The 12,641-nt window shown below is 42.6% G+C and overlaps 2 protein-coding genes across 2 annotated transcripts in view; both read right to left on the reverse strand.

Annotated features, from left to right (window-relative positions):
- Positions 1 to 3: 3 nt before the first annotated feature.
- LOC119009844 (pepsin A-like) lies at positions 4 to 4,175 on the reverse strand. The gene is made up of 10 exons (XM_037081522.1): positions 4,109 to 4,175; positions 3,917 to 3,991; positions 3,466 to 3,616; positions 3,249 to 3,366; positions 1,635 to 1,753; positions 1,151 to 1,347; positions 892 to 1,008; positions 641 to 782; positions 382 to 480; positions 4 to 289 (listed from the first exon to the last, which is right to left on the reverse strand). The coding sequence occupies exons 2-10, from the start codon at positions 3,970 to 3,972 to the stop codon at positions 152 to 154; spliced, it is 1,137 nt and encodes a 378-aa protein (XP_036937417.1). The 5' UTR covers positions 3,973 to 3,991; positions 4,109 to 4,175; the 3' UTR covers positions 4 to 151.
- A 765-nt stretch (positions 4,176 to 4,940) lies between these two features.
- The window catches only part of pkd1b (polycystic kidney disease 1b), a 30,874-nt gene continuing 23,173 nt past the window's right edge, over positions 4,941 to 12,641 (reverse strand). The window contains exons 33-42 of the mRNA XM_037080827.1: positions 12,383 to 12,580; positions 12,144 to 12,298; positions 10,560 to 10,760; positions 9,917 to 10,091; positions 9,626 to 9,808; positions 8,916 to 9,020; positions 8,676 to 8,810; positions 8,397 to 8,599; positions 6,773 to 6,884; positions 4,941 to 6,664 (exon numbers count right to left, since the gene is read on the reverse strand). Of these exons, the coding sequence (XP_036936722.1) occupies positions 5,774 to 6,664; positions 6,773 to 6,884; positions 8,397 to 8,599; positions 8,676 to 8,810; positions 8,916 to 9,020; positions 9,626 to 9,808; positions 9,917 to 10,091; positions 10,560 to 10,760; positions 12,144 to 12,298; positions 12,383 to 12,580 (2,358 nt within the window). The 3' untranslated portion in view covers positions 4,941 to 5,773. The remainder of the gene's footprint in view (positions 6,665 to 6,772; positions 6,885 to 8,396; positions 8,600 to 8,675; positions 8,811 to 8,915; positions 9,021 to 9,625; positions 9,809 to 9,916; positions 10,092 to 10,559; positions 10,761 to 12,143; positions 12,299 to 12,382; positions 12,581 to 12,641) is intronic.

Genomic DNA, 12,641 nt, shown 5'->3' on the forward strand with positions numbered 1-12,641 from the left:
GACTGTTTTTATTGGATTTGGGGGCATTTACTCATTTATAGTGCAAGGAAAAGGTTTGAATCTCAGAGATCTCACATCATTACAGCAGTACTTAAACTCTACAATAGCACTAAGATGTACACATAATTGTTGCAAGGTGACTTCAGGTTGATTATCTAGCCCTGGCCAGACCCACCATGTTCTGGGCTCTGTTGAAGATGGAATAGTACTGCCTGATGAAGACATCACCCAGGATCCACAGGCTGTCACCTCCGTTGCCAAAGCCGGTACGGCAGCCATAGTACTGAGACTGTGGGAGGAATGAGGAGAATAATTTTTAGATGGAGTAGAAGCGCAGCGATGTGAGGAAAACCTAAGTCTGGCAGGGAACCAAGCATTTACCTGACGGACGTAGGCAGAAGCTGGGAGGGTGAATTGCTGTCCATGGATGTGGAAGGTCACATCTGGCATTTGGGCAATGCTGTTACAGTTGACCATGTACTAAGGGCAGAGAGAGGGAGATGAGAGTGAAAGAAGGGATGCAAACGTATAAAAAGGTGGCTTGACTAATACACATTTTACTTCACTAGGTGGGCATTTAGTCAATGTGAAGCTACAGAAATGTCACTCTGTCAACCAGTTTCAGTTTCTTGGCACTTACATCTCCGTTCTGGCTGCTAGCTCCCACGTAAGTGTTGATGTTGCTGATGCTGCTCTGAGGGCCGACGATCAGGGAGGTGCCGGTGTCCACGATAGCCTGGCAACCACCACTGCAGGCCACAACCTGACCATTGACGGTAACACTGAAAGAGAGACACAGTAGAACATGTCTCACACAGGTATATACTGAACTAAATGACTTTGCTTTGGAAACATTTGGAGTGAGCTGTGATGTCGTGTGTGTGGCTTTACCTGTCCACTGTGATCTGCCAGTACAGATCCCTGGAGAGAGGGATCCAGGTGATGGAACCAGTGTAGTGGTTGGGGTCCACACCACCGAAGGTCACCACACTGCCTTGCTGAGAGTTGCTTCAGAGGAAAGCGGGACATTACTGATATACTTGAGCAGTCTACTTCTGTCTTAGTATTATAGCTTGACAGCTTGCTGTCAAGAAATATTTCCTTTTCTCTGGATTGGATATTGCAAATCTAAATGTACGACGGTCCTTACGAGCTCAGGTACACAGAGAAGAGGTCCTGGTTGACGAGGCCCTCCTTCATCATGTTATCAAACACGGGTGTAGCACCAGAAGCAGACAGCTGTGGGTAAGCCAGGCCCAGGATACCATCGGCACGCATGTACTGCATGAAAGGAGCCTCACTCTGACTCATGCCGAAGATCTGGTTTTGCACAGCAATCCCACCCACCTGGCAGACAAACAAACACAGGGAATTAAAACATCTCAAACTACAGTGGAATCTTTAGGTCTGTAATCAAACTAGCCCCTTAATTTGCTTTCTCAATTTGAATGACATTTTTGGTCCCAACATACATTAATATGAAACTACAAGATGACAGATTTTTAATTATGAAGAAATAGGGGTACCTTTTTTCATTCTGAAGATGGTGGAACAATGTAACAATCAATAGGAGTTATGAATGAACACAATTTTTTATGTAAAAAGTGGTTAAATATTTTTTTTTTATTTCTCACCGTGACAGTGTCGTATCCAAGGAATCCAGTCATGCTGCCAGTGCCATATTGGATACTGAGAGGACTGCCATTGTGTCTGTAGGTGCGGCTAAGTCCAGGATTAAACTTGTCGTGGTTGTCTAGGAAGTTACACGTGAAAAATTGTAAATGTTTGCTCATATGATTTAATAATTATGTCATGCTTCAGCAAGGGTTAAAAGTAAATAATGCAAGTGACACTGAAAACAATGAAAGCTACAGCCTGTTTTCATTAGAGAAAAAAACCCAGGATCACTTACCTCAAATGTGAAAGCAGTTTATTACACCCAAGTTAAATATATTGTTAGATGATGACCTCTAGTGGCTGTAGTAATTGTTACAACAGGGAAGAAGTCGGGGGTGTTCGTGTCCCGTGTGAAACCAAAAGTCAACTGTGAGTTTTATCAACTAATTAAAAGTTAACTTATGTCATGTATGTATCGAATTCAAGTGACATATGTAATGGATTCACGTCAAGTATCCTAACATACTTATTTTAACCCTAACCACAATATTTCTCTAAACCTAACCAAGTAGTTATGTTGCCTAAATCAAACCAAACTGGGCCCTTACATTAAAGGTCTGCTACGCTGCATTGGTCATGTCATTTTGGTAACAGTGATATCAGTCATATTAGGAGTGACCGGCAATTGACTTATTCAGTCATTTAGGTACGAGGAGGTGATTATGAGGCAAAGTTATATAAATGTTATATGTTCTTTTTAACAATGTAGACAACTCCCATGATCCCATGTTACTTTATGTTATCATCAAACTCTGTCTTTTGTTGTGGTTTTTATGAATAGACCCATAATGGCAGAAATAACATGATGTGAATTTAATAGATTTGAGTCTTAACCTCTTGTTTTTAATCTGTTTTGAAGATCAGTAAATATGATCCTGTTGTCTGTAATCTAGATTTTGAAACATCTAATCATAAACTGTTTGAGGACAACTGATATAGCAAAGTACGAAATCTACCTGCATCCTTAATCCCAACTTTCATACAGAAGTAGATCCTGACCTGTCTTCAGTCGACAGTCAGCTCGGGTTTCTATCTCTTTGATCAACGGTTAGCTCTCAGGACTCTATTATACACCCACATGGACTTGTTGTAGTTATGTCTGTGCTACACTCGGAGGTCTGTTTGAAAGACATATTCAACACATGCACAGAGTACTTTGTAGCTTATCACAGTGAAGTGGCCATGGAGACATGTCCAAGTGGTCATAACAGAGGGCACAGACCCTCATTCAGTTGTGGACACAGTAAGTATAGTTTCAGATTCAACCTTAACTGTACTTCCACTCTCTCCCTGCTCATGGGATTTAGGCACCATGCAGTTTCTCGTTTATTCAATATTCATCAGCTTGAATTGGCATCCCGTAGGATGGTAGTGAGCTGACATGCACAAGCCTCTGTCTGTCCTTTGGTCCAGTATTAACTTTCAAACATGTCTGTCAAGTTGGGGAGGAATTGTTGATGTTGAAAACACCTAACCCCTACCCTAACCCTAACCCAGGATAAGAAAAATAAGATAGCCAAAACTTTCTTAAAAAACGTGAGAGATGTATATGCATGTGTGGTTTTACGTACTGCAGGCTGCACTACTGCAGTAGATAGAGGGGATCCACAAGTTAGATGAGCCGGTGTCAAAGATGACTTTGAAGGACTGAGGAGGAGTTCCAATGGAGATTATGCCGTAGTAAGCCAGCTGGAGTTGTGGAGACATGGAGATTATTCATGAGCAAAATGAGCCATTTCTCAAAGTTCTGTCCAGCCATCTGTTCGAGCGTTCAGAGGCAATACTTACATCAGCATCGTTGGTCATGGACTCGGTGCCCACGGCAAAGCGGTTGTCAAACTTGGCCATGGGGTTGTATGGGAACTTGAGCCTGTACTCCTCCCACAGGCCCTGCTCCTCCAGGAGCTCTCTGGCTGTTTTACCTTTCTCCAGAGGCACCCTAGGTTTCACCAATGAGATCACCTTAATTTGATTTCCCTGCAGCTACATTTGTACACCTTTAATTGACTGATAACTGATTGAATGATTTTCCTCATCTGTCCTCATTCTAAAACATCTCACTATTTACACATGATTAGATTCAGATTTAATTGTGAGCACAGTAAATATGAGGAGGCGTGACACTTGCTCATTTAAGTGTCATATGTCTGCAGTTGTGCCCTAGTAGTTAATGAAGTTTAGGTGGTAGGACAAATCAAAAACAGAGGAAGAGCAGGAATGAGTGTAACAGCTGACTTACTGGACAAGGCACTCAGACAGTGCCACCATGGCACACACAACAAAAGCCCACTTCATTGTCTCGGCTCGCTGTCAACTGCGTAAGGAAATACATTTCAGTCAAGCAGAATCAAGCTCTGGTCACAAAGTTAGTCACCGAACCATTCAAACTTAAAATCTGCAGTAATAACATCATAGGTTTATGTATACTCACCTGTTGACTCCAAAACCTGAGTGCAGAAGGACAGGAATGCATCCTCTTTTATACAGCCGGAGTGACTTTTCAAAATTACACAGAGATAAGGCAATGAACACAAATAACTGATACATGAAGATAAGCAATGGGCAAAATAATTGTTGACCTCTAGACAATGTCACTTATGTGATTAAAAGAAGGAACACAATCTTTTGGAAAAAGCTTGCACAAATGTAGCTTGGTATTTGTGTTCATGTTGAAGGTGCTAACCACTCTTCAAAGTCAAAGTGTGATACAACACTATATTCATGATAAATACACAGCTCTAATACATATGAAACAGTTAACTATTAGGTTTTTTTTTTTATCTTAGTAAATGCTTCTATATCATGCATGTTGTTCTTTCTTTCATTTTATACTGTTTAGAACTTTTAAAACAACAATTTTAAAATGTGTGTTCTTTCTTTTAAATATCGTATATTGTATATTGGCCGTATTTTCGGTATGTTATATCTACATGTGTAATAACACACAGTTGTCAAACCAAGGTGAACCCAAACTGCATGTCACCAAATATGAATGTACTGTCTATGTACATTAGTCACACGTCTCATATTTAATTTCACTCATTCAGTCAGTCACCTTAATGTGGATGGCGGTGTCTCAACAAGTGTTGTTACCACATTATCATGAGTTTACTCTTGTACCAAGAGACAGCTAATAATCTGAATTAATTAACAAAATAGTCATAGAGCTGTGTTATCATTTAGTGTAAGCATATTAAAAAAAAACACTTTGCACAGTAAAAGAATGTTTTAAATAAAATGGTTGAAGAATGTAAGCGTACACAGTCTTTCAGGCCAAATGGCCACTTGTCTTTATTCTTCTGTGGAGGAAAACATCAACAGGGTCTCTTAAAAAACTATATCAACATATAACTGCATTTATAGCATACAGTACTGTAAGGAACAAAGTAGACAAAGGTGAAACTTGCAAATTTAAAAATTAGAAATTACACTTTTATTGCTTCACAACTGTTCATTTTTTAATTTGTTTTAATTTTTATACAAATATTACTAATTGCATTCTCTCTTCACTCACAGTGACAACCAATTTCACCAATGTCTATGTGTTTTCAGGTGTATGTTCAACAGGCTTTTTGGCCTAAATAATTGACTGGATAATGAAAAAATCATTTGCACTTCCATTATTTCTTTTGCATGTGCCTGCACTGGATAAGAGTTGTTTTTGTTGTAATATAGAAATTACACTTTTACAAAAGAATATAGTGAGGTGAAGACCCGCCCTTTCTGGTGTGTCTCATGGGACCATATTTCAGAAAAAAATAGGTAGCTCAATGGCTTGAGACAGCGTATTTATCACAGTGTAGCACGTATTTATTCTGAAATAAGGTCTTATGGTGGTTCAGCTAAAGGGGGAAGGCATGTCCTCTCTGTATGTGTCATGCAGCAAAAGCAATAGTAGCAAAAGCATCTTTAACTCAACTTTCCCACTTCTTTCAATGCATCAAACCAGTTACATTTCCAAAGAAGCAACAATCAGTACAATCCGACTGCTCAGTACTATGTCGCTGCAAACCACTACAAAGATCCAGTCCAGATTCACTACACAGATCCAACCAGAATAAAATCTGTCAACTAAGTTAACTTCTAGTGCACCTGGTCAGTCTTGCTCGGTCTCTGATCCTTCAGAGGTCCAAGCCTTCCTCTTAACTGGGAGTCCTTCACCGATTTGTCTTCTGGTCCCTTCTTCACTCCTGGGTCTGGTGTTGAAGGCAAAATGTTCTCCTCCATTGCCACATGGAGCTCCACCTTGGCTCAGCAAGATCCTCTGAGCTGCATCAGCTGAGTGAGAGCTCCCAGAATGCCAAGCTCTTCTCCTGGGGAGCCTGTCAACTCCAGTAGAACCTACAGGGCACAAGCCATAGGTTCCAGGTGCAAGTTTGGCTGCTTCAGAAGTAAGGTCTTTGCAAGACGGCTGAAGCTGGGATGGTACTGATTCAGACTCAGAGTAAGATCTACGTGTATGGGGAACAATCGACGCAGCCGAGTTGTTAAGTGTGGAAGGAGTGAAGGAAAATGACGATGGAAGGGAGACTCGTGGCTTGGGGTAAAGAAGGCCTGTTTTCCTGTGTCTAACTTCTCCTGTTTCCCTTCCATTTCCTTCCAATTCCTTTGGCTTTGCTGACTCTCCAAATCTTGCTGCATCATTGTTGACCAACCTATTTCTTCTTCTTGCCCGAGCTTCTTCCAGTTTCATTTCCAGGCTGTGAACGTCCTCAGTAATCTGATTGACCTGATCAAAACGAGACAGCAGTTCACTGACACAGGGCAGCAGGCGGACCAGGTAGGGCTGGACATCGAACCCAGGCTCAGACAAGTCCTCAGACCTCATGGAGACAGCTGAGGACAGGGGACGGGGGGATGAAAATGAGGAGGATAGGGAAGAAGAGAGGGGTGAAGGGAGGGTGGAAGATAGGGTAGAGAGACGGGATTCCTGTGAGGACCTGGATGGAGGGATGTCCATACCTTCGAACTTCACCCTGTGCCTGAACTGGAAAGGAAAACAAATGAGTGGGATCAGCAACGTGGATTGACTGCGCAAGCTTCTCATTTGCTCAGTTCTTCACATGAAATCCACCTCAACTAATGCACTACCAACCTCCTTAGTTTTGGTGAGCCCCATCCACAGTTTGAGTCTCTTGATGAAAAACTCCACCATCTCATAGTCCTGAGGTTCGATGGTTGGACGGTGCAGCTCAGCTTGCTCTGCCCTGAAAGACGCAGCAAAAGTTGACCAGAAAACCGTCTTCGTACAATGTTTACCCTCGGAAACAGCTTTTGGCACGTCAAATTTGAAGCACTGGTAGCAATCACACGTTTTATCTGGCACGTTTACTGGGACCATTTCTGATTTCATTGATTCCTTTGAGTACAGTCCCAGGTAGCGCCTCCAAATTATGGTACATTTCTGAGCATCACGCATAGCACATACACTGTTGTCATCGTCATCATTGGAGAAGAAAGTGGGTGTTTTGGATTAAGAGCAGCAGACTCTGACAGACTATTTTCGACCACACATCCTGACTGTTTGAACCATCCCACGTAGTGAGAGAGTTCAAATAAGAGCGATGGTAATCCGGTTTGGTTTAAGGCTGCCCCTGGCAAGTTTCTGGAAAAGGAAATGGACAAAATGAGACTAAGGCTGTCAAAATGACATGAAATTAGAGGCTGCTGTGCCCACAGAGACCTGTCATCACCACAAAATGTTGGACCAAGCTGTTGCACACAACAGGCCGACAGTGTTCTCAGCCAACAGAGTGCAGGACTACAACTGGATGAGGTGATGTCATGGTTCGAGTCTGTGGTTCAGTGACTTCCTGTTTTATTTTGAAGTTATGTCCCCATGTGTCATGTTTTGCTTTTCACTTCCCTCTTTTTTTCTGTTTTCCCTCCATTTCTAGTCCCAACCTGTCTTCTACTGCAGAATCACCCCTTATGTATATAAGTTCTTGTCTTCCCCTCTGTCTTTGTCTCGTTGTTTGTCATTCATCTCCTGTTCTTGTTCCTCTTCAGTCATTATCTTGTCCATCTTCCCATTGTTTCTGGTTTTTGGTTCCTGATTCTTTGTGTTATTTCTGGTATAAACTTTGCTCATGTTTGGTACTTTGCTGTTTTTGGTTTGTTCTTTCTTTGATTTTGTTCGTTGGTTTTCTTTATTTTTGTTGCCTAATTTTTGGATTTAATACACTTGGACTTCATGTTAATAAACCTCACCTTTTGTTTAGTTACCTGCCTGCCTGTGTGTCAGTCCCCTTTGTTTAACTGTGACAGGCGAGTTGGACTGAGATCGATGCTTGGTGCTCACATAAAGTAAGAGTTGATGGACAGTGTTTCCCAGATGAACTTTTGATATAAAAAAGCCTACCACATTATCATCACCATCTTGTTGATGCTGTTTACATTCACCCTGACGCAGATTCAAAAGATGCACTGTGTTTATGTATATTTATACATTAATAACTGTAGATGTGTTCTTTAATTGTATTTTTTTTTTCTAAGGGGTCTTGCTCAGACTTGTTGCAGAGCATCACATGAGCAGTCACACTGCCAAACTTCAATGCAAACTGCATACACATATTATACTGTATGAATCAGTACGACTTCAGGACACCTCAGAATTTGTTGTGTTACTTATCAAACTTTTGACATTGCAGTGCTGGGATTTTTACCCACACATCCAAATCACCACACTGGCAGTAATATCTTGCACATACATTGTGTACCTGTATGTACAGATGAGAACAGCTCCACAGAGTCTGGCAAAGAGCCAAACACCTCCCCCCATGAGTAGCAGCCCATAGAGAGGGCCCAGGACTGGATGGACCCTGCATAGTCTTTGAAGAGCCACGCGGCCACGCAGGATGGACAACACAGAGACACCACTCTGACGTACTGACAGAAAACCTTCTACTGAACCGGAGAAGAGCTGAAACAAAGGCAGAGAAATATCAATATACAATACTCGATGAATATCCAGTTCGGCTGAACTTCTGTGCTCATACCGTGTTCCCGAGGTGAGTGCAGAGCAGCAGCAGCAACAGCAGGAGGACAGTCAGAGCCCACAGCTCCCTCCAGGCTCTCTGCAGCACTCTGCCTAACACCACCCACCTCCGCACAAACCTCAAGTTTCCCATGAGCTGAAAACACAGCAATGGAAATGAGTTGGCTCTCAACAGAGCGGGGAAAGCTATGAACGAATGTATAGTCGCAGAATGATGAACACGACCTCTCATTTAGCCCACCTTTAGAACAAGTAGAGTGAGCAGAATAGCTGCACACTGAGAACACCTCTCTGCCAGAAGGGCTGCACTGTGGAAGTCGATGAAGTCGTCTGGGTGGGAATGAAGCTGAATGGCACAAACATCATCAAAGCAACACATGGAAGAGAAGATTTTCATTGTGAAAGTGCATTTTAGAAATCAAATGTAACAACTGCAATCCTTTTCATTCGAATTATAATGAATATAAGGTTGATGTTAGGGTAGCATGTACATGTGGGGGATTAAAGGGGCAATATGTAAGAGTTTTCATTGAAAACATTATGTCTGTATTACGTTGAAGAGATATCATTGGAGCTAACATGCTAACCAGCTAGCCTTGGATCATCCCAGTCCAAAGTTCCCATGCTAATAGTGTAAGAACCGTCGCTCCCCAGGTGCTTTAAGCTCACAGTCTGGACTGTCAGCAGCTACTGCTAGCAGCAGTTAGCAGTCACTCTGGTGATATGCTGCCCCCTATCTGTTTGGAATATGAATTCAACAGGTGGCCAATTGTTACATATTGCTCTTTTAAGTAGCATCTGCCTCCAAATCAGCTAAAATCAACGACAAAGACAAGGGTGGCAAGTGAAGGACTGAGTTTTTCGATGAACGTGCTCCTACCAGTGTCACGTGTCACTTAGGCTGAAGGAAATCTTGATGACTCTTCACAGTTTTCTGTTTTGATTTCTTACCTTGGAAACATAAGAAGTGGCCTGGGACAGGAAGCAGAGCTGCAGAATGGCCGTTGCCAGGGACAACAAGGCCAGGATGAGCTGGAACCAGTGTCTGCACTGACACAGATACTGTGCACGCTCAGTAGCCATGAACCAAAGTTCTCCGAACAAGATGAGGAGAGCAGCGATGAGAAGAAGAACCTGAAGCATAAAGCAGATGGATTTCATTGCTGCAATATTTTTTTCGTCACTTGAGAATATGTGTATTGCTCCTACATTATAATTTGAAATTATGATGGCGTTTGTTACCGTAAGGGCCACCTGCAGGTCCAGCCCAGAGAAGGATGAAGGGATGAGGAGTGGGTGGATGCAGAGAAGAGGAGTCACTCTATGTGTCTGAGTCAACTCTAGTTTTAAGGACACACACACAAATAAACCAGATTCTCTGTGGTGGTGTGTGAAGCTGATGGAAAGAGTTTTAAACCTGCAATGAAAATGGATTAAAAAAAATAAATAATAAAAATCACCATTAGATAGAAATCACATCAAATCAGTATCGGTACAGTACTTTTTATGTCTCTAAGAGAGTACATTTCATCATTACAATTAAGAGCTAAGAGGATGCAAAGAGCTCAGTTTGATATCATACCAAAAAAAGAACACATCAGAAGATTCAGTGTCCCATGCAAAATATGCAAAGTAGTCTGGTAATTTACATGAGAAACTCATCATCTCTTATTGCTCCTTGTGTTCCCAAAGGGAAAAAAAAAAGTTGCATTGTTTTGGTTTTCGGAAAGTTTTAATGGGGTGGCATGGCTCATTGTTTTCATGAGAGTAATCCAATCTTTTCATGCTCTCAGAGGAATCAACAACTGAAGAGCTGAGGTATTAATAAACAGACACGCAGCATGTCATGGAGACGCAGTCATCTGGCCGCAACAAATCCTCTTACCGTTCTTTATTCCAGTCAGCCATGTGCAGGTCAGCGAGGAGTTGCTGTGTTGTCACACCGCTGTCTCCCAGGACGACACTTGCCGGAGGACTGAGAGTGTTCCTGTGCTGCAGCTGAGGCAATCCAACGAGGCGTAGTGTAGGGTTTTGGTGTAGGTGTGGTACCAAGGTGTGCATGACCCACTGTTCTGCATCCGTCCAGCTGGATGGAGAAAGAATCGACGTAAGCTCAGGATTGTGTGCAAGTAACAAAGCAGATGCATGATGCACATCATCGGGACAATTTCATGCTTTTGTTCTCTAGTGGTACTCGCATTTGTTCTTTTAATTAGATTGGGAAATTAAACTTCAAAAAGTCATCTAGGTCATTAGTCACATGTGTCCCCAGGCCCACCCACAGAAATGGCCATGTGTGCTCCCTCTCTGTCTCTCTTTTACATAAACACATGCAGAACGTCTGCGCTTTGACATCATCCACTTTTGCACAGGTGGTGGTGGCTCCTTCACTGATCCTTGCCACCTCTTAGCTTGTAACGTTATCTTTAACATCAACCTCCTGGCTGCCGTCTGCCTGGCAGGGAGCAGCTTTCTGATCTGATGGAAAAAAAGTCGAAAGGCCCTCGCTAGCTTTCTCTTTTTTATTGTTTTTTTTTTTCTTTTTCTTTTGCTGGCATCCTGATTTATGTGCAGGTTCTGGCACAATAAGGAAATTCCCTCCAGTATTAACTAGATTGCATCAAGAAGAAAGAAAGAAAGAAAGAAAGAAAGAAAGAAAGAAAGAAAGAAAGAAAGAAAGAAAGAAAGAAGCCCTGTGTGCCATCAAGGCCGTACCAAATGAGACTCATTTGTAGTCATGAGAGGAACACTTCCAATTTCCATTTTTCTGATGACACCAAGTTATTTAATGTACAAAAAGCTGCAGTTGTACACAGGCAAGTTACCTAGTTATTAAGCTTCAATGGCGTGTCAGCTCAGTGGCTCACACAAAGCCAGTACATTTGTGTCTGATAGTGATGAGACATGACACTCCTCACTGCGCAGGGAATATAATAATTGTAATGGTATAAAAAACCCTGTTAGTGACAACCAAAGGCTTCTTTATAATCCCATTCCGAGAAATGTGCAGGACAGTCAATTCCTGAATGGCGGTAATATCACAGAAGGCTCTGATTGAAAGCAGTGCATGCCACCATCCACCCTACCCAACACCCTTTTACAGTTCTGACAATAGGACTGTGAATATAATCGGTGGCGTAACAGGAATGTTCCTCTCGCACATAAAAAATATATATGAGGCTTTCTTTTCCACAGAATTCAGCTATGTGCAAATGGGTTGAAGAGAAGCATTAAAAGCTATTTTGGATAAATAAAACACAGGGGGAACAAGAAAACAGGATTAGGAGAACCTCCTCTGTCCCTGATGTGGTGCAGGAAAGTCACATGTGCAGTCCAAACATGGCGGCATCACATATAGAGGAAGATGCGCAGCCCTGCCCTCGAGGTCTTCTCCCCAGATCATACAGTGTGTGTCTGCATTAGGTATCGTGTAGTATTTTGACAGCAGGGAGGAGAGCGTTGTTCTTACTCTCTGAGTGAAGTGAGGTTAGGAACCCCCAATGGTGCCGTGTGAAGATGGCGTCTGACGGCGGCGTGCAGTAGCCTGCCCTGCTTCCGCTCCATGCTGTCCTGGTAGTTCACCATCAGCACCAGCAGCAGAAATAACAGCTGGCACACACAGTGCTACAGAAAAGAAGACAAATAAGTTAATAAATGAAGAATTTGATTGCCTCTGAAAGATAAAATGCTACTCAATTTAATTCCTACCCTCATGAGTGATCGCAGAGCTCGGACTTTGCGGGCCTCCTCTTTAGCTTGCAGCAGCCCGTACCCACACGGCGGCCGGATCTTCCCGGCATGCTCCCCAAACGCCCTAACCACAGTGGTCTCCTGAGCCAGCTGGTCCTCCACCTCTGGATCCACAGGCCTCCACAGTGCTGTGAGGATCAAGGCCTGCACACACACCTGAGCAAAGAAGAAGGAGATGCAAATCAAAGGGATTATCCGCCAAAGATCTAAGAAGTTC

This window comes from Acanthopagrus latus, chromosome 20 (assembly GCF_904848185.1).
Source record: "Acanthopagrus latus isolate v.2019 chromosome 20, fAcaLat1.1, whole genome shotgun sequence".
Lineage (NCBI taxonomy): Eukaryota > Metazoa > Chordata > Actinopteri > Spariformes > Sparidae > Acanthopagrus > Acanthopagrus latus.